Raw genomic sequence first — 27161 nt, forward strand, 5'->3', positions numbered from 1 at the left:
GAAGAACTGATAGAGTGGCTTTTTATATTGTATAAAATCTATTAATACACAAGCATTTGTAGGATTATATATGGACCAATCATAGAAAACACATAATTAGTCAAATATAGAAAAATAAAAAATAACATTAGTATGATGAACAACTTCTCAGCTATCATTTTTAACTACAGTAGGTAATTATTAGCTTGCATATTGGATGTTTATTAGTACTTAAGCACATATTAATTCTGTATTCTTCAAGATCATATTCTGCATCCCATAATCCTAAACTTAACAACTACAACGACTACCTTACAAGCTATTAATAAGCAGTAAAGGAAGAGTTTATTGAAGTAAAAGTCATAGTTAATAGTGAATGTGTTTATCATTCTAAAGTGTTAAAAATTAATTTAGGATACAAATGACTGGTTATTGTCCAGCAGTGTACTTAATTAGTTATTTTCTTCTGTATGCCACTCTTCCCTGTATGTACATGTTTCAAACACTGCGTTATTTGCTGTAGACAGACGCAGAAGTGAGAGTGAATGAGCCAGAAAGTTTCAGTGAGGCTTCAGAGGTAAAGATTATTTACAGCATTGTCTAAGATATTTCTTTTAACATAGACTAATCAGACTAATGTATAATAGAACAGAACAGAATAAAGAAGTATGTGAATGTGCAAGTATCCATTACTGTGTGCCATGTACTGTACATACAACACACACAATATACAATCTGAAATATGTAAACAATAGAACCCTTATAAGGACATCTTTGTAACTTATACTCAAAAAGGTGCACATATAGCGTACCAATATGTACCGTAATGTACAACTATGAAACTTTTTGGGGTAAATAAGGTACAAAGATGTCCTTTTAAGGGTACTGTCCCAGTGACAAGCTGTTGTATTTCTTTCTTTCTTTTTCTTTTTTCTCTCTTTCTTTCCTTCTGTTTTATAATCATATATAAGAATATAATCATAAAGCATATTAAGCAAAAAGGTATGATTAAAAATAAAACCTGTCAATTAGACAAGGGTTAACTGAAAAAAAAAAACAGGTATAACACTAGACATTCCGTCCCCCCCCCCCCCCCCCCCCCACTTTTGAAATGATGGCTACGCCCCTGATAAGAAGCGTAGACTTTATTCAGGCATTTATCCAAAAATCCATTTAAAAACCCATTGACTTCAGAACGATGGAACCGAAAATGCTATGTAAAATGCTTGTGTCCAGGATTTGGCCTACAAAAATATGTCATCCCTTCAGCACTCTATTTAAAAAAGCAAGTGGCATGGCTGATGAGGTTTTCTGTGTACGAAAGATGACTGCTGCAAAACATCTAGTCAATAACAGTGTCATCTGCAAAGGAATCGGGCCTGTGAATGTGTGTGTGTGTGTGTCAGATGCAGGTTCTCTTGGCATGCAGCATTTCTATGAGGAGGTTGTTGCATGGCACCCCTCCGCTCAGTTGTTTGTAGCACAGGTAGTCTTCGGCTTGTGTGCTAAGTGCTCTGAGCTCAGGAAGGCGCAGCAGAATCTGGCTAAACCTGTCCGGGAATTGCGGATACGCACACAGTGTGTACTCCAACAATGCAGCGTTCACCTGCTCATACACGCTCTCCACATAAGGCTGGTTTTCCAACAGCTTCACATCTGCAGTTAGAGAGAGCAGGGCAGCAGGGTTGTTAACTAAAAGTGTTAAATAAAACTAAAACCATAAAATTATTTACATTACTTATAATCTAAATATAGAAAAAATACATATAAATTATAAATAAAATATTAATTAAAAAAATGTTAACTGAAATAAAATATCAAAAATTAAACTTAATTTCAGCTAGTTACTAAGGCAACATAGTTTATGTTCATTTAGTTTAAATTCAAATAAAATAACTACTTGAAGTGAAATAACTAAAACTAAATGAAAAAAAAAAAAATTAAGAAATACTATATAGACACATAAAAAAAAAAAAACTAATACAAATTTGAGCTATATGCCAAGGCAACATTTCTTACTTTCATTTAATTTTGGGTTGAAGTACTAAAATAAATCAAACTTAATAAGTTAAATCTGATTTTAAAAAATGATTAAATTAAGAAATGATAATAATAAGCTACGTTTCTCATTTTGGTTTAAGTTTAAGTACTATAATTAAAATATATATATAAAAAAATATATATATTACATATAAATAAGCTATTTAATATCAATTTCAGCTAGTTACCAATGCAAAATATTTCATTTTTGTTCAGTTTAAGTTGAAGTACTAAAATAACTAAAACTAAATCAACTAAAACTAATAAATGAAAATTAATAAATAGCATAGACATATTTTTAAAAACTAATAACAATTTTAGCTAAGTAGGCCTACTAAAGTAACAAAAATAATAATAATTATTAATAAATTAATAATAAATAAAAAACTGGCCTATATAGACATAAAAATAAACATTTTAGCTAGTTGCCATTTTGAGTTTGAAGCAAAATAACTAAAACGTAATACAATTAATATACATATATATAAAAAAATAAAATAAAATAAATAAAAAACATCAAAACTTGAACTAAAACTAAAGTGAAAACAGAAAATCTAAATCTAATTCAAAATATGAACAAAAATTATAACAGTATATCAATGGTACTCAATGGTCTCAATAAAGACCGCATGAGTGGAAAATGGGTTTTCAAGCACTTCCTGAACACACACAGAACGCTCCTGAACGCTCTCAGGCACTCTTCTTACGAAAAGCAGCTTTTGTCGGCGCTAAACTGCTTTCACTTAAGCGAATGTGGACAATAAAGGAGCATTTTCTCCTGAAGCTGAGAAAGAGAGGGCCGTGGCGGCGCGGACCAAAATGGGGTCAATCCATTAAATTTCTTTTGAGCCAGAGTCTTGCTATAGATGGCGTGTGTTCGTCTGCGAGCGGATACGGGGTCCGGCTCTCTGCCTTTGTAAACGGGAGCGATTCAGAAGCCTTTCATTTTAATTAAGCCCATTACCCAGTAACCGCGCGCCCCGCGCCACACAAAGCACGCTGCCACTCACGACAAATAGCACGATACATGCGTGTCCTCGTTAGCGGGGCTGGAAATCAATGCAATATTCATCTTTTGAGAAGTTAATTAGCCTCGGTTAAACCCCATTGGAGGCAATATAGATACGCTCAATAAGACATGGAGGACGGGGTGACGGGCGCTGACGCCGAGCCTATGAAAATGTGTTTTATATGAAACTATTAAAACATCAGCAGCGTTCAACATTGCTGAACGGAGGGAGAGAGTTAATGAGAAGTCGTTTTGGCCTCTGGAATTAGCCTAGTTAAGAACTAAAACTCATTGAAACGCTTTAGCGGAACTTATTATGGGAAATATTAAAATAAAAATGATAAGACACCCCATGATGCATGCACATAACTGCTTTCATTCCGTCAGCCAATCGCATTACTGGAATTCAACAAGTGTAAGCGAAACGCTAACGAGATTTTAGGACCCAATCTTCTTATGCTATTTGACACTAGGTTAATAAAAAGTCTTCAAATGTGACACCTATTTTTGGTCTTCTGAAATAAAAAGTTTTACAATTCACTATGGAAAATATAAACTTCAAAAATCATCATAAGGTCACAAACAAAAGCAAATGAATTCACAGAATGATAGGCTACAGGTTTTGGGGGTCAGTCATTTTTGTTTTTCTTTTAGTCATCAAGGACACGTGAAACTGAGCAAAAGTGAATATAAAGACATTTATAATGTTTCAAAAATTTATATTTTAAATAAATGCTGTTTTTGAAATTTTATTAATCAAAGAATCTTGAAAAAAAAAATGTTTGAGTTTCCAGAAAAATATTAAGCAGTAAAACTGTTTCCAACATTAATAGTATTAAGTTAGGCCTATATAATGTTTATTAAGCAGAAAATCAGCATATTATAATGATTTCTGAAGGATCATGTGACACTGAAGACTGGAGTAATGATGCTGAAAATTCAGCTTTGCATCACAGAAATAAATTACATTTTAAAATATACGGTTTTCAATTAGAAAAGTTATTTTAAATTGTAATAATTTAAAAAAATGTTTAAAAATCCCCAAACTTTTGAACTGTATGTGTGACTGCCCATGCAACGAAAGACATCAGCCATATCAAAGTCAATTTACATGGATGTCTAACAGTAGTAAAAAAAAAAAATAATTCAAATGATCAGTAAATTGTAGAGCTAAATTAAGAATGCATTTATTGCAAGAAACTTTCCATACGTGAGACTATTTCTCCTAGCATTTTTTTCCTCCAAGTATATTAATCACATTAATTCTTTAGTTTTATTCAAGAACACTAAACCCAAAAATTGGCCTATTTGCAAAACTAAATTTCTCGTAAATTCTCGTAAGTGTAACTGAGGTTTAAGTTGATTGTCTCACCAGGGTTGAAGAGGATGAGGTATTTGAGACAGGCGGTTTCTCTGCGGTCCAGCTGAAGCTCCTGTAGACGGTGCACCAGCTCCTGACCTCTCTGTATCATACCGCTCAGAGTGAGCCCTGCCTGGGCCAGTAAAGATGCAAGCTCAACCTGACACACACAGACATATCCTACATGAAATCAACACATCAAGTTTATTTGTGCCTACACTGTGTCTGTTTTGAGTGTGTGTGTGTGTGTTTGTGTACCTCCTGTCCAGTAATTAGAAGCACACTCTCCTCTTTCCCATGATTCAGCTGTCTGGCGATGTAATCTAGCACAAGCAGCTCACTCCAGCAGTTATGCATCAACTTCATTTGATCTCCCACCTGCAGAGCAGAGAGAAAGTGAATGCATGAAAGTAGACAAAATGATTTCCAAGTATTTTTATATATGCATTATGTATGTAGATTTTTACACTATTTTATCAAATCTAAAATATTATTGATTACATGAATCATATATATATATATATATATATATATATAATATACAGTCATGGCCAAAAATATCGGCACCCTTGGTAATATGACCAAAGCAGGCTGTGAAAAAATAATCTGCATTGTTAATCCTTTTGATCTTTTATTTTTTAAAAATTCACAAAAATCTAACCTTTCATTGGATAATACGAATTTTAAATGGGGGGGGGGGGGGGGGGTATCATTATGAAATAAATGTTTTTTTTTTTCTAAAACACATTGGCCACAATTAACCAACCTAGTCTCATGGCATTTACTGGGTGCACTTTTAACGATACGTACCAATAACTACATATTACTGCAGTTTCAGTTTCCTAAAGAAAAGCCTACAACTCCGTCACCTTTTACTCCTTTTCACACAAATTTACAGAGTTTTGATTAATAGAGCGTATTTTTCACACAATTACTTTAAGAATATCATGTTACGACTTCAAAACAATATTAATATGCTGGGAGATTTGAAAACTGATGCTTTTGAATGTTAGCATCGCACATATCCAGCCTCGTATCTATGGGTTTTCATAGACGGAAAGTTTGTTTGGTAGCTCACTTAGAAGACTTCCGAATCCCGTGTAACTACGGTTCGACAATCTGCATAAAGGGAAGTTGAAATGGCACGGTTGCATCAACAAATACGTTTTTATACCAGTTTTGCATTTGTTAACACTATCGGGTAGGTTTAGGATTGGGTTTGGTGTAGGGCATATTTCCAACATTAACTTTTTGGGACAGACCCCAGATATTTGAATTCTTAATGGCTGCAGAAAGTGCACAGAGGTACGTATTTTTATGAGACCAGGTTGCAATTAACGGCACCCTTTATTCAATACTTTTTGAATCCTCCATTTGCCAGTTTAACAGCTCTAAATTTTCTCCTAATGCCTGATGAGAGATCAGAGACCATTCCTTCATCCAGAATCACTCCAGATCCTTCAGATTCACAGCTCCATGTTGGTGCTTCTTCTCTTCAGTTCACCTCACTCATTCATATCAGACCGTGTTTACTCGTCTGGTTGTCTTTCTTTAATTTCTGAGGAATTAAATTATGTATTTCATCTAACTAGGAGAAGTTAGATGTGTGTATACACATACATATGTGTATATAGGAGCCTCTTGGGACTTTTCTCGAGTGAGAGCATGATGCTTTACCTTTCTTCCTCTGAGGAGGTTGAGGTGATCAGCAGGGGCTGCTGGGCGGAGCAGCCCCAACCGTGGTCCAGCTCCTCATTTAGGGAGCATCACCTCTCGTATATTTCATTGTACACATGGGGTACTTTTTATTCCTGTGTTCAACAAACCCATCTTGAGTGTTTGCTGCCAAAAAATGCATTTTTAGTTTCATCTGACCATAGAAGCCAGTCCCATTTGAAGTTCCAGTCGTGTCTGATAACTGAATATGCTGGAGATTGTTTTTGGATGAGCTAGGAGAATTTTTCTTGAAACCCTCCCAATCAACATGTGGTGATGTAGGTGCTGTTTGACAATGTTTTTTTTAAGGTTTTCTGACCCAGAAACTATTTTCTGCAATTCTCCAGCTGTGGTCCTTGGAGAGTCTTTAGCCACTCAATCTCTCCTTCACACCGTGCATTAGGATGATATAGACACACGTCCTCTTCCAGGCAGTTTCGTAACAATTTCTGTTGATTGGAAATTCTTAATTATTGCCCTGATGGTGTAAATGGGAATTTTTACTGCTCTAGCTCTTTTCTTAAACCAACTTCACTAATTTGTGAAGCTCAATTATCTTTTGCTGCACATCCGAAATATATTCTTTGTTTTTTCTCATTGTGATGGATGATTAAGGGAATTTGGGCTTTGTTTTCCCTCCTATTTATATTTCTGTGAAATAGGAAGCCATGGCTGGATAATTTCATGTTCATAATCACACAGGAGTGCTTAAAATTGTGAATATGCATGTGAAAATACTTGTTTTTTTACTTATATTTTACTAATAAGAATTTCTAGGGTGCCAATAATTGTGTCCAACGTGTATTTGAGGAAAACATTTATTTCATAATGATATTTCCCCCCATTTAAAATTCTTATTATCCAATGAAAGGTTAGTTCCCCTTCAGGAACTCTAGGGAACGCCTTCAGCGTGACCGCGCTCTGAATCATCTGTACAATCAGTCCAATGGAAGGTCGAGGCGTCACGGTCGGGTGACGTCACGACCAGGAAGCTATAAAGGCACGTGCGGCAGACAGAGCTGGCTTCAGCTTTCTGTCATTCAGCAAGCGTTCTGTGTCTGTCAGTCCGATATTTGTTTTGTGAGTCTTATTTGGTGTTGTTTGTCAAAAAAAAAAAAAAAAAGCACTATGCCCAAGACCACAAGTAAATCAAAGCATAAGGGCGATCTCGGATCACGCTTCAAGCTGTGTGTTCTTCCCTGCTCTCACTACAATCAGGAGCGGGTATACACATAGTTTGCGCGTGGTCTGCCTGAGCGCGAAGCATGCGTTCCGCTACGCATGCTTCGGTCCCGGAGGGCTCTCACGGTGCTGGCCCCGCGGCTGCCGAGGTAGAGCGGCGGCTGCACTCGTGGGGCTCGCACATGGATCATCAGATCCAGCGCCCGCTCTGTGTTCCCCCAGAGAGAGCTCGACGCATGTCTTCCTCCGAGGAGGTGAAAGACGCCGATGAGCTTTGTAAAGCTGCAGTGTTTGCACAAGCATATTATGAATGACGACATCATTATATTCGCGCTGTCAGCTGTAAGATAAAGGGCTGATTTGTTTTTCCCCGCTGTAAGATCTCGCGGTTCCGGTCCGCCACTTCTGAGGCATGTCGGCGACTGAGATCGCGGGGATTGCAACATGGATCTGACGGATGGGTTGGAGACGGGTTCGCCCTATCTCCACCTGCATTCTCCAGATCTAGCACTCTCGCTTGGGGCTGGAAGTCCGCGGTGCGGTTCTTCCCCCTTTTAGTGAGAGCTGGCTGTTGCAGCGTCGTTGCCGAGGCGACCGCGTGCATTACGTCATTCTCATTCTTATTATGAATCCTTTTCATATCAGACCGTGTTTACTGGTCTGGTTGTCTTTCTGCATTTAATTTCTGAGGAATTAAATTATGCATTTCATCTAACTAGGAGAAGTTAGATGTGTATGTATACACATACATATGTGTATATAGCATATGTATGTGTGCATATGTATGTATGACACCCCCCCACCGACCAATAAACTGTGACCGGCACCTGTCACTTGTGCAGCACTGGCTGCCCAACAAACACAGAACGTTCCCCTAACGTTCCCGTATGGTTCCCATTTGGTTATTTTTTTGGGAACCAAATAAGAACGTTCTAGGAACGTTCCCTGTAGGTTATTTTTTAAATAACCTAAAGAGAACCTTCCCAGAACGTTCCTTGCAGGTTATTTTTAGGTTTAATTTTATAACCTAAAGGGAACATTCTGGGAACGTTCCCTGTAGGTTATTTTTAGGTTCTATTTTTATAACCTAAAGGGAACGTTCTGGGAACGTTCCCTGTAGGTTATTTTTAGGTTCTATTTTATAACCTAAAGGGAACGTTCCCTGTAGGTTATTTTTAGGTTCTATTTTATAACCTAAAGGGAACGTTCTGGGAACGTTCCCTGTAGGTTATTTTAGGTTCTATTTTTATAACCTAAAGGGAACGCTCCGTTCTATTTTTCTTAACATGTAAACCAATTAAAACGTTGCAAATGTTTCGTGTGCTTTAACAGCAGTGATCAAATGCTTAATTACATGACCATTATCAGGTAGTAGAGGGCGCTCATTGATTGGCAAAGTCTTTTTTTAGTTAATTAAATATTGAATAAAAATTGTTCATGATGCATGTATTAATGTGTACGAAAAAATATATTCATATGTATACGTCTTAGTTTTTAATCAATGTTTTTTCATTATTATTTCTACACCACGTTTACCATTTCTAAAGGTATTATATTATATTATATTAACGTAATTTCTGCGTGACTTCTACGTGCTTTAATGTGCGCGCACGCTGAGCTGGAGCGGATGAAGTCACCATGGAAACGGGGCGCAGCTCAACTGTCAAACAACTAAACGACATCTCTCACTGTTGTTTTCACTAATTGCAGGTAAGTTTAGTCTCTAAAATTCCACAAATAGTACATACAAGTGTTCTTTCATGTACACTTTCTTTCATGCAAATAACACGCTTTTGTTGAATATTTACTTTAAAGAAATGGTTTAGTGTCTTCGGGAAAAGTCCGTTAGCATCTCAACCGTTAGGCTAACTATAAGAGCTAACTTAACTATAGACTTGAGCTCTTGTTTCTGAAAGTTTGGGCTTTTAATGTCATCTTATGTGTAGATGAGCGTTTTTATATAACGTTAAAGGTTTTGCTGGCAAGTTGTCAAAGGATGAATGGAAGTAAACTAATTACTTCAACCTAAAAGTATGTAACATTACTGTAACGTTACAGTTAATCGGATAAGTTACATCTCTTACACAGAGCATGAAAATGGGCTGAAACTTAAAACAGGTTTTGATCTTTAAGTGATGTTTTATTAACAAATTTCGGGAGGAGCACGCGCAGATAATTAACACGGCCAATTCACCATCAGCAATCACTCAGTCTATCCTATCAGCCGAGAGAGAACTTCTATAAATAGACCAAGCCATCTTACCTTCATTCTCTCTACAGTTTCTAGCATTCGGTTTTGCTCCTTTGCTATCATATCACAGACGCATCTTTTTCTGGAGAATGAAAAACCTGGACCGGAGATTTTCGTATCACATCGCAATCTGCAAGCTCTAGGCTCACTCCCTTTCCGTCAGTCACCACCACCGAGCACCAGGCTTCATCGCAGCAGGTGCTCTGCTAGACCAGCCACACGCTCTCCACAATGCCGAGGTTAAACCTCACCCCAACCGACATCCTCGTCTCATTCGGCCATTCCAATATATCCTCCGATCGGAGTCTATATTTAAGCCCGAAGCAAACGCTGATTTATTCTGACGAATCCTTCTCGCAGAGGGCAAACAAAGCGGATACGTGCGATCCGTTCGTTACACTGCAAATCAGCCAACCTCACTCCTAAATCCACTCCAGGCGCAAAGGCGGCCAATAGATCGAGCAAAGCCCCGATCTCGCCTCACTCTCCACCATCATCGTCCCGTACAAGACCCGGCTCTCCTAGAGCATTGGGTCGCAGTGGCAGGCCCCAAACGAGCAAAACCTCACTCGGCTCTTCTCTTCTCCGCAGTTCTTCCGGCCGCAGTGCCGTATGTAGCCGGACCTCCAGCTCTCGTAGCAGTCAGCGCGAGGCTGCCTCCGGTAGCGGCGCAGGCCATGTTGCAAACAAACGTTTGTGTGAAGGCAAGTCATTTGTTGCTAAAAAAATCGTCAAACAATGTGATAACATTATGGACGTGATGTCATTTCAGTAACCATGACGCAACTGCGCAGATCACGTAAGGAAATTATTCATTTTCTGTATTAATTTTCACCAGCATTTTACATGTATTTTAAATTGCACACTACTCCGATAGACGGATAAGGTGTAAAAGATTGTCGGAACTTAATTCTTAGGAAATCATTGTGCCTAAATGAACAATTACAGGTGCAAACTAACAGCTAAGGTGTATCATAAAGAACCATTCATGCCATTATTGAACAATGCAACCCACCTTGCATGTGTCGTGCATACGACTAGGCACCCCTCTTCAAGTCTCTACCAACCGATGTACGGCTTGCCTGGCCAGCTGCTCCAATACTTTCTTCTTTTCATGTGGTTAAGAGGAAAAACATGTACTTTCATAATTTTAAAACTTTTTAAAAAGTTGTTAAAAGCCGCCATATTTTCTCCTGCTACATCTAACCCCTCTTTCTTTTTCTCCAGCTCCCATAGCACACGCTAGCTTGAGTCTGCCTCCGCTAGCTGCGCAGGCTGCACAGGCTCTCCAGCTATTTTTCTCCGAATATCACAAGCCTCCACGGCCTACAGCTGCAGAAGCTGAAACAAGCACAAAGTTGCTCATGCTGGCAACACATGCCCTCACATCTCAGTCCTTTCCTCCCGTTACTCCAAATTCTTTTCCTTTTCAGCGGTCTCCAGCTCCCACAGCACACGCTAGCTTGAGTCTGCCTCCGCTAGCTGCGCAGGCTGCACAGGCTCTCCAGCTATTTCTCTCAGAATATCACAAGCCTCCACGGCCTACAGCTGCAGAAGCTGAAACGAGCACAAAGTTGCTTATGCTGGCAACACATGCCCTCACATCTCAGTCCTTTCCTCCCGTTACTCCAAATCCTTTTCCTTTTCAGCGGTCTCCAGCTCCCACAGCACACGCTAGCTTGAGTCTGCCTCCACAGGCCGCACAGGCTTTTCAGGATGTCAAAAAAAAAAAAAAAACCCGCTCCTGTGGTCTACAATAGCTGAAGCAAGCGCGAGGCTGCCTCCGCGTGCCCTCACATCACGGGCTTTTCTAATGACCCCTTTTTCTTTTCAGTCGCCTCCAGCTCCCATGGCAGACACTAGCCCAGAGGCCTATTGAAAAGTAAGGCTGCCTCTGCTGCAGGGTTGCGAAATAAATTAGGATTTTGAATATTTGTCGAGTTCAAAACAAAAATCCTCATTCGAATAACAAACGATGCCTTCGAATTTTAGGTGTGTCAGGCAGCCTTATCAGTGGCACACCGAATGCATATCTTGCACATTTTCTAGAGTGACCTTACTTTCAGACTCGCATCTCGCACGAGAGAAGCATTTTTAGAAAGCCATGTAAATGTCTAATTGGCTCTCGTCTCCTTATATCAAACCATGCATACACGATGCCGCTGGTTCACAATTGTTTAAGCAACCTGATTTATATTCGGTTCATAAAGATTACGCACCTTTTCACAGATAGTCATGTTGTTTTATTGCTTTAATAAACGTGCATTAGTAATATTTTGCTCTATGCACCTTCCCGTGGCCTAAGGAGAGAAGCCAAAAGCTTTTCCCCCTAACTGAAATCATGCCTTTCAAATTTGAATAGAACTCGAATATTGATAATATTTAGGTGGGAAATTCAATTTCGTCTTTCAGCCATTTCTGACAGCCCTACTCTGCCGTCAGGTGTGTCCCATGCTCCTTTCCCCCACAGCTCCCTACTTCTTTCAAATAACATTGTCTTTTTCCAGATCAAGTTCCGGCTCCCCTCGAGATTCAAGACGCAGCAGGCCACCAGCAAGCATGGGTTACGTCCCAGACTCGGCCGCTCTTCACACTGCATTGCCTCTCTCCTCTTCTCAATAAATCACTGCGGCGCCTTCAACTACATCGCCTCATGCAATGCCGCTGGTTTAGCTTCCCAAACTCCTATCCTTCGCACTCCCTTCCTTCTATCAACGGCAGGCAGGCCCTGCTACAGACATCCAAGTAGGGCATCATTAGCCGGCAATGCAAGCTTACTGGCCTTCTCCCTCATTTCCTTCTACCTCTTCCTACATGCTTCCCTAAGCACCAAAGGCTAATCCGTGCGTGAGGCTGCCTCCGCAAACGGTTTCGGCCCGGCAAACGGCAATCTAAACCCCCGTACACTTCATTTACTCACTGCAGTCCCACTACCTACCCCACTGAATGTTGCAGCTCCAGAACCACCCTGTATGCCAATACCATCAAGTCTCAGATTCTCACAGAAATTCTAAGTGCTGGCTCCGGAGGCCATCACCAACTCTCATCCCTATAACGCATCCTTCAAACCTCTCCTCGACACGTTACTAAATTCCTTCCTCCAAGCAGGTTCACCCAGTACCATCCATTCATATCCAACAGCTGATCCAAGCTCTCGGTCAACGGTCATCGGACGCCTTCAAGAGCTATATCAGGACCAATAATTTTCACAAGGAAGCCATCTAACTCTGATCAGTTTAGTGAAATTTGATACTGCCACTGCAGTGCCCTGCTCATTTAATACCACCGCTGCGGTGCCCCGCGTAATTCAATACTGCCAGTGCCACCGCAGTGCCCTGCTCATTTGATAATGCTGCTGCAGTGCCCCGTATAATCTGATCCTGCCGCCGCAGTGTCCCGCTAATTTGATCCTGCCACCGCAGTGCCCTGCTCAATTCGATATCGCTGTTGCAGTGCCCGGATCATTCAATACCGCCGCAGCAGTGCCTCACTTAATTCGGTACTGCCGCTGCAGTGCCCTGCCCAATTTGATACTGGCGTTGCAGTGCCTGGCTCATTTGATACTGCCATCGCAGTGCCCGCTTCCACAGAAACCACATTCTCTTTTCAGGTGCCGTAGCAGCGCCCTGCTCATTCGATACCGCCGCAGCAGTGCCTGCTTCCGTAGAAGCCACATTCCCTTTCAGATGAAACAGCATTGCCCGCTTCCGCAGAAGCCACATTCCTTTTCAGACGCTGCAGCAGGGCCCGCTTCCGCAGAAGCCACATTCCTTTTCAGACGCCGCAGCAGTGCCCGTTTCTGCAGAAGCCACATTCCCTTTCAGATGCCACAGCAGTGCCCGCTTCCGCAGAAGCCACATTCTTTCAAATACTACAAGCAGTGCCCTATTCATTCGATACCGCCGCAGCAGTGCCTGTTTCCGCAGAAGCCACATTCTCTTTCAGATGCCACAGCAGTGCCTGCTTCCGTAGAAGCCACATTCCCTTTCAGATGAAACAGCATTGCCCGCTTCCGCAGAAGCCACATTCCTTTTCAGACGCCGCAGCAGGGCCCGCTTCCGCAGAAGCCACATTCCTTTTCAGACGCCGCAGCAGTGCCCGTTTCTGCAGAAACCACATTCCCTTTCAGATGCCACAGCAGTGCCTGCTTCCGCAGAAGCCACATTCCCTTTCAGATGCCACAGCAGTGCCCGTTTCTGCAGAAACCACATTCCCTTTCAGATGCCACAGCAGTGCCTGCTTCCGCAGAAGCCACATTCTTTCAAATACTACAAGCAGTGCCCTATTCATTCGATACCGCCGCAGCAGTGCCTGTTTCCGCAGAAGCCACATTCTCTTTCAGATGCCACAGCAGTGCCCGCTTCCGCAGAAGCCGCATTCCTTTTCAGACGCCGCAGCAGTGCCCGTTTCCGCAGAAGCCACATTCTCTTTCAGTTGCATTCTCTTTCCAGATGCGGCAGCAGAGCCGCTTCCACAGAAGCCACATTCTCTTTCAGATGCCACAGCAGTGCCCGCTTCCGCAGAAGCCACACTCTTTTTCAGATGCCGCAGCAGTGCCCGCGTCCGCAGACGCCATATTCTTCCAAAGGCTGCAGCAGTGCCCCGCTTGTCCGATACTGCCGCAGCAGTGCCTGCTTCCGCAGAAGCCACATTCCCTTTCAGACGCCGCAGCAGTGCCCGTTTCCACAGAAGCCAAATTCTCTTTTCAGCTGCCGCAGCAGCGCCTGTTTCCACAGAAGCCACATTCTTTCAAAATGCCGCAAGCAGTGCCCTGTTCATTCGATACCGCCACAGCAGGGCCCGTTTCAACAGAAGCCACATTCTCTTTCAGACGCCACAGCAGTACCCGCTTCCGCAGAAGCCACATTCTCTTCCAGATGCATTCTCTTTCCAGAAGCTGCAGCAGAGCCGCTTCCACAGAAGCCACATTCTCTTTCAGATGCATTCCCTTTCCAGATACCACCGCAACAATTCCACTCCAAGCGACGTCCAGCACCTCTCCATCCTTAAGCCTTGCAAATTTCGGGGGGTTATCAACGCCCCACTCCGGCTGCTGTCCCGCGCTAATCGCATCTTTGGGGGGAGCGCTCTGGGTCCGGGCTAAATGCCGAGCTCGGACCCCTCTCCCCGGACAGGGGGAGTGCCCCGGGTTCGGGAGTAATTTACAGAGCTCGGAGCCCTCTCCCCGGACAGCATGCCAAATACGCATAAACCTTGACTCGGTTCATTATACGCAAGGGCGAACTCGTGAAACACATATTAATAACACTTGTTCTGTGATTTCAGAGGTGTCAGAAAAAACCCTCTACGACACAGGAGAAGTTCCTGATTTAAACTATTTCTGAAGGGAGCTGCTGACAGAGAAATAGAAAACACAGGTGATCTGAGAAAGCTTAAATAACTTTATATGCATCTTTCACAACATATTTTGCCTATATCACCATTCATCTGTAATTTTCCTTTGCAAAATTGTGTGTTTGCTTGTTAGTTACTTTAAAAAGGCTTTGATGTCCAAACATAAGTAACACTGTAAGAGCATTACTAAATAAGTAAACCTAAAAATGTACATTCTGTTATTAAATTGTATATTCTGTAAATTACTATTTCTTTTCTGCATTTCACATCTGCTATAGTTTAAATAAACCTGGCATTGTATAATAAATATTGTTGGCTCTGTGACAGATTGTTTATGTTCCTAGATTCTTCCACGCTGATGGCTGTGCTCTAGAGTTGGAGCGTATCTCCTGCCGAAGAACATCTCTAGACATTATGAACCATATGACTTGTAAGTAATACCTCAAACATACACTGCCTAAAGTTTAAGGGTCAGATTTGTCACCTATTTGCATGTGTTTTCTGAAGTTGCAGCGTGTTGAGCTCTCGCGGCCACTGTAGGCTATCACACAGAAGTCATAATTATTATACCTTAGACATCTGATATTCATTACAAAAGACATAAGATATTAAGTGAAAGATATGATGCATGATTACTCACATAGTTTGCATAAACGCACAGCATCTCCGCAGAGCACATGCGGAGCTGTTTCTCATATCCCGCCGTCAGCAGCAACTGCCAAAAACAGACCGTCAGAAACCGCTATCTGCATTCAGTTCCGGAACCTTATGATTATTATTATATATCATTACTATAATATTCTAAATATGATGGTTTCATTATAAAATGTGTTGCTTATTATCAGACACCCAGCTAAAATTATATTGACTATCTGAATCTTACATTTCTTTTCAAAAAAGGAAGAATCACCATTATTTTTTATATTGTGCTTTTAGCAAAAATATAAAATAATAAAGCAACTTTTTGCCCCAAATGTCAAACATTTACATATTTTTCAGTCATAAACAAATAACAAATAAGCTCTCTAACCTGCTCTACTGCTTATGTTTTGAACTACTGGTTCAATATGTCTGGTTTCAATTGCCAACAAATGTTTTTGTTTGTTTGTCTGTTTGCTTTAAATGTGAAATTTGTTGCATGAAAACTAAAACATTCTTTTCATTTTCAGCAGAAGGACCAGAGAAAGGCTGTGCAGCTGCAAAATGAGGATGATGAGACACTCCTTTTTGAAAATTAATAAGGCTTTAATCATTTGTTAAACAGAGTCAAAATGTAATGACTTGAACAAAATTAACAAAAATGAAAATGAATTGAATTTTTTTTTGTTTTTGTTTTTTTAATTCTCAACCAATTTTTTGGTAACATTTTTGAAAATAATTAATATTATTTATTAGCTTAGTGTGGGAAATGTCACTGAAATGCTGAATAAATAGCCTACTGTAAATGTGTTTGTGATCATCACTTGATGCTCACAAAGTAAACGAGTACAGAACAGTACTTAGTGTAACCGTACTTATCAGAAGTAATAAAGAGTTTAGCTCCAACCCTGATCAAAAAGATTCCTAGCCAGTATAAAAAAAATTATAATTATGGCTGCTAAATTTTGTTAACTCACCGGCCATCGGCACACAATCCTTAACTGCACTACAGTCAATTCTTTAGGTCTATAATTTCTATCTGACTCATGTCTTTTTTTCCCTTTGTTTTTGATTTGCAGCTGATGGTGAAGTGAAGACGTTGGAGAAGTTGTTCACAGTTTCATGTTCACCGTACACATTTTCATACCTATTGATGTAAATTTTGTTTGTTGTTTAAAATGTTCATATCTCATTTCAGAGATTGAGATCGTTTCTTTAAATGCAAGTTATATTTATTTTTTTTAATATTTAATTCATGGTTCATAAAATTCTCATGTTTTGTGAACAAACTATGTAGAAGAAGTGGCTTCTTGACTGATTATTTATGTACAGGCATCAGAATATAGAGGTTAGGAGAACGTTCTGGGAACCTTCAGAGAACTTTCTGGGAACCTACTAGGAACGTTCCCTATTGGTTAGCCAGGAAAGTTTTCTTAACGTAAATAGAACGTTCCCTTAAGGTTAGGGGAACTTTATGGGAACGTTCTCAACGTTCCCTTAACCTTAAGGGAACGTTCTATTTACGTTAAGAAAACTTTCCTGGCTAACCAATAGGGAACGTTCTTGGGAACATTCTGGGAACCAAAAACGAACGTTCCCAGAACGTTCTGGGAACCAAAAATTGTTAGCTGGGTGATCACTACCCATCCAACATTGACTGCAAATTACCTCTTCGCAAAGCAACTAGTTTTATGAAACTCAGATATAATTCACTCAAAATGCAAAAGAGAAATAAAAACTTTTGGGTTTGAAATGACATGAGGGTGAGAGTAAATGGTGATATTTTAATTTTTTTATCTATCCTTTTAACCTTTTCGTTTGAAAAAACGATTAAAAAGCAAGTAATGATAGCTTATTTGAGCTTACTGAAGTAGCTAAAGCTAGTGAGCATTTTGATTTTAGTTAGAATACAGAGAAACCGCTTCACACTAAAGTTATTTTGAAGCAAGTCATTTCATACTTGAAAAGAAAAAACCTTTCTGCATTTCCAGCTGCCTTCGTGAATAAACACAGAATATTTGAAATGAAGTGAACCTGATGCAAACTAATGTTTAGCAAAGCTAGCCATTATTGTAGAGAAAAGTACGATCAAACAATAGGATTTAGAGCAAAGTGCTCAAGTAGAAATAAATAAGTTCAGAAATAATGTTACAGCTGCTACCACAAGGTCAGAGTCACATTACAAGTGCTACCACAGAACTGGACAAGCAGAATGTACTCTCTGAAAAAAACACACACCACAAAATGAACCATTGAAAATGATAGAGAATCAAGGGAGATGCACATGCTCTGAAGCATCATTCCCATGAAAACTGCATTTGAAATGCAAATAAATCAACATTAAATAAATAAAAATTTGTAAGAAAACAGTATGAAACATTATGTACCATGCAATATATAAACATCAAAGGAATCGTTCACCCAGAAATTTGCTCAATTTATTCTTACTCAGGCCATCCATGATGTAGATGAGTTTTTCTCTTCATCAGAACAGATTTGGATAAATTCAGCATTACATCGCTTGCTCACCAATGGATACTCTGCAGTGAATGGGTGCCGTCAGAATGAGAGTCCAAACTGCTAATAAAAACGTCACAATAATTCATAAGTAATCCACATGTCTCAGTCCACCAATTAAGAGCAAAACAAGAGTGTTTGTAAGGTACAAATCCATCAGTGAGGCTTTGTAACTTTAAACGCTGCAACCAACTAAAATACAAGTTCATAATATTGCATTCTCCGGTGAAACAGTGGTCTTGTCTGAATCAGGAGAGAAATATGCACTGATCAAGCAAGCAAAAACAGTCTAAAACAGTTCTAAATAAATCGACTGCTTTGTTTTGATGTGAGAGGACAAGAGGATGGACTTTTTACTGGAAGAAGCATTATTATGAATAAAAAACTCCTATTGTGGCAGGTAGCAACAAGTTCAAAACGTCCTTATGATGGATTTGTTTCATAAAAACACAGTTTTTCACTTCACAAGAGGTTGATTGATGGACTGGAGACATGTGGATTATTTGTGGATTATTGTGATGTTTTATCAGCTGTTCGGACTCTCATTCTGACGGCACCCATTCACTGGTGAGCAAGTGCTAATGCAAGTTCTAATTTTTTCTCCAAATTTGTTCCTGATGAAGAAGCAAACTACATTTTCAGCAAATTTATTTTTGACTGAACTATTCCTTTAATAGCTACATTATCTTCCCATGACTTTCACAAGAAAAAAAAAATATTAATAAAAGTGACAAAAAGCCCAAAGAAAATAAATAGGCCAAATCAATCAATGATACTAAGTGCTACAGTAAGGACTTTCAGAAAAACAAACTTCCCTTTTGAAAACTGAACCTGTGACTTACTAGCATTTTTCAGCTTGTGCTCGGCGGCATCACTGTAAGTGCTGTGTGAGGCCGCTTTTGGAGAGTGTCAGATGCCCTTGGCACCCCAGTGTGGGCTATTATATGGGACAGAGAAACAGCTTTGCTCTGAAAATATTATGAGTAAAACAAGACCCTTGTCCATTTCTCAGCAGTAGCTGTTGACTCTGAAATCACACACAGACGCGCACACATTCACACTTGAACGCCACAACACTTCCCTGTCAGCGCTTTATATATTTTGTAACCCTCATTTATCGGCGATAATACCGGCCCGCTGCCCCAGACTTCTACAACACAGGCTTTATTCTTGTTGCTATTTCTCTCTCCGTTTGATCTTTGCAGAATAAACATGCCTCTTTTTGTGTTGCAGGAATTTGAGATTTTGACCCAGAAAGACACACATGTCCAGCTGTGTGAATGTGGAAGTAAAACTCACAAACAGACCACAGAGGACAGATGCTACATTTTAGAATTCAGTTTTAGTGTACTGCGCACTGCTCAATATAGCTGTTTACTCTTTACACTATATATTATATTACTGCTCAATATAGACGTTTACTTCTGTGTGTATACACACACACACACACACACCCATGTTGGTTTTTGTGGTTTATGGGGACTCTCCATAGGCGTAATGGTTTTTATACTGAACAAACTGTGTGTGCTATTGCCCTACACCAACCCTACACCTAAACTTAGCCCTCACAGGAGACTTTGTGCATTTTTAGATTTTCAAAAAAACACCATTTAGTATGTTTTTTAAGCCTTTTGAATTACTGGGACATAGGCAGTGTCCTCATAAACCACCTTCATATTGTAATACCTCTGTCATACCCATGTCATTATACAAATTTGTGTCCTCATAAACCACATAAACATGCACACATAGACACACACACACAAAATGCATTCTACACACGGTCTGCTAGATTGAGATGCACACAAACCATCCTAAACATTTCAAACTGTCAGACACACACTGCATATGTTTGTCTTCAGATGGTAAATAAACTAACAGTTCACATCCGGTGTATGTGTTGGTGTGATATAAGTGTGTGAACACACCTGTTCAGGTAATAGTGTGAAGTGGAAACAATCCATCAGCTCACACAGAGGAAGTGATGATGGTATTAGTAGTGCAGCATCCTGCCTCAGTGGCTTTATTACAGTCAGTCAGTATGTCATGTCCCTTACACAAAATACCTTGGTATTTTATTGAATACTAATATTGAATTTACTGGTATTGATAAATCAATGAAAATAAAATTCAACACTCTTAAAATTAAAGATTCTTCAATGGTTCTTATAGGTTCGGCAAAAAAAAAAACATTTCATTGGGTCCTTTGAAGATGAAAAACGTTCTCTAGGTTCTTCAGATCAGCATATTGGTTTCTAAAGAGCTATAAAATAAAAAGGTTTCAGTGGAATGTAAAAAGGTTTTCTTATTACATCAGAATATAAAAACTACATTGTTTCTAATTGGAAGCTTTCAGGAGCGAATAATAGTCAGCTGAGCATAAGAACTATTTTCTGGAGGAATCTGATGAATTAAAAAGAGTGAGACTTGTTGAATAAGAAAAATCTTCAGGCAGACTGAACACACGGACACTGCAGCATTCACATTCTCCCCTTATCTGGAGAGGAATGCTGTTGCTAAACCCCCACACACACATGCGCGCACAAACACACACACACAGGTCTGAGAAACAAAGGACTGGAAATCGCACTGTTTTTACTAAAATGGAAGAAAATCAAGTAAAAGATTCAATCCTAGCAGCATGGTGCAGACACTAACAATTGTTTTAAATCAAATTCATATCTAGCTATCATGTGTTTTATTGCTGTCTTGTATTTTTATTTGAAACTAAAAATTTATTGTGATAATGCTGCTGTTTCAATGCAATAATTACATGTTTTCATTCACTCTCTACGTTTTTTCAGATTTTAATAATAATATTTCAGATTTGACTTTGGACTTCCTATTGTTTTCAAAGCCTCTGTTTCCTACATCCGTTTTATCTCTATTTTTTGTTTGTGTGTGTTGAGAAGGTTATTCTATTATGTGTATGTGATTTCACAGAGTATCATTGTCTGTGTGTGAGAATATCGGCCAGGGTTACTATGTATATTTTGTGTGTGTGTGTGTGTGTGGTTGAAATGCTGTAATGTGTGATTGTGTTCATGCTGCATTGTCAGCAGGGTTTGGAAACACTACAGAGAGAGACAGGAGCTCAGAATGGACAAAAGAAAGGAGTGTATCCTCTATTTCCTCTAAGACAACAAACACTCTTGAGTTTATTTTAAGAGCTCTTCAGGACCACCAAAACTGAAGTGTTTTATTTAAAGACCCTCAATGCCACAGGTTATATAATGGACACAATATAGCCGGAGCTCTCAATTTATTATTTTCCTAAAAAAGTTAATGAGCCTTCTGAAGTGAATCTGAAATATATCTCAACATTTCGGACAATAAATCCACACTTCAAATACAGCAAATACAGTTTTAATAATCTTGTGATAATTGCTATTAAATTAATTCAGTTCTGAATCCAGTATGAATTCTCAAGAAATAGTTTGGGGTCAGTAAGATTTTTTTTCCATACTTTTATTTAGCAAGGATGCATCAAACTAATCGAAAGTGACAGTAAATGTTTTTTTTTTTTTTGTAACATTGCACAATATTTATTTCAAATAAATGCTGATTGTTTTAAATTTCTATTCATCAAAGAATCCTGAAAGAAATGTATCAAACATTTTAGGCAACACTGTTTTCAACATTGATAATAATCAGCATATTAGAATGATTTCTGGAGGATCATGTGACACTGAAGACTGCAGTAATGATGCTGAAAATTCAGCTTTGCATCACAGGAATAAATTACATTTTAAAATATATAAAAATAGAAAACAGTTATTTAAAATTGTAGTATTATTTCACAGTATTACTGTTTTTACTGAATTTTTACAGTTAACCAGCCTTGGTGAACATAAGAGACTACTTATATTAATAAATCTGATCAACCCTAATCTTTTGAATGGTAGTTTATATAAATGTGCACAAAACATGCCCTATAGTGATTATTATCTTTATTCACTTTACTATGATCAGACTTTTCCATCAACACCAGCTCAAACCATCATTACACCGCAGTGTTTCCTGCTATTTGTGTAATTTATGCTACAAAACCTCATCAAACCAGACCAGATGGCTATAATAATTTCCTCAACTACACCTGTTGATTGAATCACATCAGACATCACTGTCCTCATGCTAGAGCCATTATAAACGTGACAGTGAGCCAGAGCAAACAGAGCAGGCGGGACTGTTCATCTGGAAACACACACACACACACACACACACACACACACACACACATTCCGTGTTCATCCATGTCAGCATCATTTCATCATGCCAACCGCATCCGCTCTGTTCATGCAAACATTGTGCGTGTGTGTTTATGTGTGCTATGTTATGTGTTTATTAAAAGGACTAATATTACTTAATCTGATGATGCTGGATTAAAAAAAAAAAAATTTAATCAAGTACAGTTTTGTTTCACATAATAACAATTAAGAGTTAAGATGAATGTTTCAGCTTTGCACTTATCAAAAAGGAAACAAAAATGAAATGAAAAAAGGATGTATTCAAAATGTATCCTTTACAGTTTTTTTTTTCAACTGCTTACACACAAAATACATGTTACACAATTTCTGAAACCTGACACTCAAATACCAGAACCACACACCAAATCATTTTGCATTTTGTGTGTGCAATTCTTGGATTTGTGTGTAAAGTTTTGAAAAAAGAGGCAAAGTTTTGAAAAGCTGTTGAAAACATCTGTAACATCGGCAAAAATATGTTTGAAAAAATATGTTTGCTCTATTTGCCTCAAATGCTTAATTTAATGTCAAATAACTTGACATGAACACAAGCATACAAATACATTAATAAAGCTTTCTTCCCTCACAAAATCATAATTTTATGTCACCATTTGGATGAAAAACACCCACAGATGTATCAGAAAACCTCTGGGTCATGTTTGCATTTTCTCGTTGCTGGCCATAACTCTGAGCTTAAAATCAGGATTAGGCATAGAATAGTGTCTTCAAAATCCTTCATACGTGTGGAAAATGGCTGAGAACTGAACAAATAGTTGTTGGTTTACAGGAAGGTAAGAATTGTGTCTTTCTGGCAGTTTTTCTGGTGATTAAGGGATAATACAAGACTTTTTTCACCTTACAAATGATTGTTAAAAGCAAAAATGTGACAAAACACATCATGTATTGTGAAAAAGTGTGACGTGCTTGAGCAAAACAGACTATATATTTTTTGGAATCAGCACCCCAAAATTAGTAGGAAACTCATATTGGCTTTTGTTCAGCAAATATGATGCAGGGCGGTTTTATTAAAGGGACAATTCACCCCAAAATGAAAATTCTGTTATCATATACTTACCCTCAAGTTGTTCCAAACCTGTATAAATTTATTTCTTCTGCTGAAACTTTTTGAAGAATTTTGGTAACAGTTGACGGCAGCCATTTACTTCCATAGTAATTTTCTCCCTATGGAAGTCAATGGCTACCTTTAACTCAACATTTTTCAAAATATCTTTTTTTTTTGTGCTAGGCACGAGAAAGAAACTCATACAGGTTTGGAACAAAATGAGGGGAAGTAAATGATAACAGAATTTTCATGTTTTGATGAACTATCCCTTTAATTCAGTTTCGCTCATGTTCACACTTACCTTGAGCTCCTTAAAGAAGATGCAGCTCCGTGCCCACTCCACTATAGAGAAGAGCGTCTGATCAGCCATGTGGCACATCAGGCTGAAGGTGCTGAGCTGTTCCTGTTTGGCAGCGAGACGTGTGTTCTGTTCCTGATTGGCTGCCACGCTCCGAGAGTTCTGTTCCTGCTGCAGGTGGGCCAGGTGAGCGCTTATCTTGCTTTGCACCTGCAGCTCATCTTGCTCACAGCGAACAAACTCCAGAACCAGTGGCGGTACCGTTAAGCCCGGCAGGGCGAGCGCTGGGCTGGTCGACACTTGCGCCTGGTCGACGTACGTGTAGCCTGGAACAGATTCTGGGGAGCTGGTGCTGGTGTAGTGCTCTGAGCTTGTGTAGTAGTCGGGGTACTCGGATTTGATGGCGCGGTTGGGCAGGGAGGGATACGCCGGGTACTGTGCTGGCAGAGGGGTGTGGGCCGGGATGGGGACGGATAAACTCAGGGAACTGGATGCATAGAGGTTGTGTTCGTAATCTGTAGGGGCCACCGAGGTGCCGATGTTTGGGTAGGTGTTTTTTGGAGCCGGGTTGGATAGAGCGGTGCTGAAGCTATAGTCAGACTGAGAGGATGACATCAAAGGGGGTGTGACCTCCATCTTTAAGCTGCTCGCCCGGATGAGAGCTTTCTTCTGCTGCTTTAACGCCCGGTCTCGTTTGTACATGGGGCCAAATTTATTACGCCCTCCTCGCATCCTATCAGCACGGACAGCTGTGAGCACAAACAAAACCATATTACAATACTACATTTTATTTCAATATTAATATTTAACAGTATTATACAAAAGTATTTTATAATTTAATATTATAATCAATCGAAATAAAAAGTTATAAAAAAATAATAAAACAGTATGCTACATGTTTTCTATTTGATATATTTTACAGTATATTATTGTATAGGATTCTAAAAGTACAGAATATTATAATCGAGTCTAATTTGTACAAAAAGAATAACATTATTCTTTAGATCAGTGGTTGAAGCAACTACAGAGTTTTTTTTTTTTTCCTAAAATTAAATAAATAATAAAAAGATATTTGCGGAACTTAAAAAAGGTTCTTCTATATGTAACACAGCAGTTTTTGGTTCTAATTGGAATATTTATTTTAATGTTATATGTTGCTTCTTGTCCGTTTCTCTAAAATTCGTCCTTCTATTAACTCACGAACTAGTTAAAAATACCTCTATAGCCTGACTAAATGAATACTTAACCTTGATCCAGAGGCAAAGGTGCCTGCAGATAAGGTGCCTGCAACAAGAACGGCGATTTTTTTCCTTCACTGTTTTTTTTTTCTCGTCTTTTTCACTAATTCTACATCTACAACTGAAACTAATCAAAGAAACTAAACTGAAACTAAATTCGTATTCGTATTCGTTTTTTTTTTTTTTTTTTTTTTTTTAAATAGACCAACCTGCCGTACGGAATATGATTTAATCATTTTTTAGCCAATTTTTCGATTAGGAAACATCCTGCCACAAGATTGCCTTTATCCATATACATACAGATTTTAATGATAAAATTATTCCTATAGAGGAATTAATCAATAGTCTTATAATAAAAACAAACAGCTCTAAAAATGAATATGAAAATATTTTCAATTGTAATCATTTAAATAATTGATTATTTCATCTCCAAGTATCCTTTATGAATTTCATATTTATGCAGTTGTCTGTACTGAACTGAATTTGAGATTAAATATGAGATCAAGCATATTTCGCTCACCTTCCAGCCGCATCCCGACGTTCAGACATTTCTGGAAGCGGCAGAACGGACACCGTTTCCTCTGGGTTTTATCGATCTGACAGTCCTGACTCTCTGCACATGTGTACCGTTTGTTATTCTGTACGGTCCTCTTAAAGAAACCCTTTAAAACGAAGAGAGAAAATAATGTCACCATTCGACAAGAAAGAAGAAAACAAATATTTAAAATTACACAGAATAAATTCTATCAAATAATAATAAAAAATTGCCAAAGTGACTTTAAAATGAATAAACAGGCTACGTGATTTGTTCGCAGTGACTGTAACATCGAAATATTATTTATTTAACATCTAACATATCGACAAAAAAATGTCTGAGGTGCATTTGTCATCTGAAATAACTGTTTCTATTTGATCTGCCCCTTAAAAACAGCCAGGTAACCAGACTGATTCAGTCATAGGCCTATTAAATTATTCAGGATACATATATTAAACATTTAGATTAAACAATTGATTCTTATACTTACATCCTGTTCGTTTAGATTAATGTCATCACATTAGACAGATTTTTGGTATACTATATTATGCAGTATACTTAAACCGTCTGATTTAATACCTTGCAGCTCTCGCAGGTTAATAAACCATAATGATAGCCAGAAACTTTATCCCCACACACCGGACACAACTCTTCCAGGTCCGTATCATAACTGTAGTCCATTCCGCCCCTCCGAGCGCCTGCGCACAAACACATTAACACACACTTCTACAACAGCGCTTCTTCAGTGCCTCGGCAAACACTCTTCTGATCGAAAACCTTGTAGGCCTATATGATTCTTGCTATTACAGATTATTTTCTGGGTTGTTTAAAAAGCACCTTAACATGGATTCTAGAAATGATAATAATTAGAAATAATAATATTCTACAAATAATAATAATAATAAAAATAAAAAAATCCACCAAATAGGAAAACCCTTGCTAACGCTCGATGCAAACATTTTTAAAGTGAAACACGATATGAAAACTAATTCTATAAAAAGACCTTTAAATGATCACATTCAATATACTCTGTAAACATTAGAAGCTGTAAACACAGCAAAGTGTTTTACAAGAACATTTTTCAACTTCAAAATTTCGCGTTAAATTACTTGCCGTTTCTTTATTCATTTGTGAAATTAACCAGCAATTTCTAAAAAAAATTTCTACACCATTTTTTTTCAGTGTGTAGTCCATCAAAAAGTATTTACATTCCTGCCATTGACAAATCTAAGCGCATTTAAAGATTTCGAAAAAACATTATATTTGACATTGTAATTTTTTAACAATACATTTGATTTTTTTCACAATAAATGTTTAGCCTATAAAATCAGCTTACATTAAGTAAACGAGAAAATATTACAGCGTTGCCATTTAAGAACTAATACTACCATGTGCCTATTTGTATTATTTTGTTACATAAACACAGTCATGATGAACCTGATTATGTGGTATAAAATTATAAGTTTATTAATAGAATAATCATTCTCTGGTTGAAATGCAAATGAGTCCAAATGACTGAAACAAAAGCATGTGATGTTGGCGTAAAAGGCAACTGTTACCTGTCAGTGACTCTCTGTTCCTCTGCGGTGCTTCAGTGCTGCTGATCTCTGCGCGAGGAATTTAATCACCAGAGCGCGACACTGCGCGATCCTGCCGGTTCAGTGCGTGAGAGTTTCCCCGGTAAAAACCCGCGTGATGTGTGCGAGGACAGCAGCTCTCTAGTGATTGGCCTCGT

At 38.8% G+C, this 27161-nt stretch overlaps 1 protein-coding gene and 1 long non-coding RNA gene across 2 annotated transcripts; one reads left to right on the plus strand and one right to left on the minus strand.

The window, feature by feature from the left end:
* On the minus strand, positions 1 to 27161 carry LOC306855929 (nuclear receptor subfamily 5 group A member 2-like). Its single transcript, XM_079394900.1, has 7 exons — positions 26986 to 27161; positions 26006 to 26124; positions 25412 to 25553; positions 23657 to 24402; positions 4647 to 4766; positions 4401 to 4548; positions 1 to 1635 (listed from the first exon to the last, which is right to left on the minus strand). Exons 2-7 carry the CDS (start codon positions 26105 to 26107, stop codon positions 1382 to 1384), a joined length of 1512 nt encoding a protein of 503 aa, XP_079251026.1. The 5' UTR covers positions 26108 to 26124; positions 26986 to 27161; the 3' UTR covers positions 1 to 1381.
* LOC306855930 lies at positions 8912 to 17858 on the plus strand. The gene is made up of 5 exons (XR_013782969.1): positions 8912 to 8996; positions 10129 to 10241; positions 14824 to 14915; positions 15237 to 15322; positions 16062 to 17858. It is a non-coding gene; the product is annotated as an uncharacterized lncRNA (long non-coding RNA).

The sequence above is a fragment of the Barbus barbus genome (assembly GCF_936440315.1).
Source record: "Barbus barbus genome assembly, chromosome: 36".
NCBI lineage: Eukaryota > Metazoa > Chordata > Actinopteri > Cypriniformes > Cyprinidae > Barbus > Barbus barbus.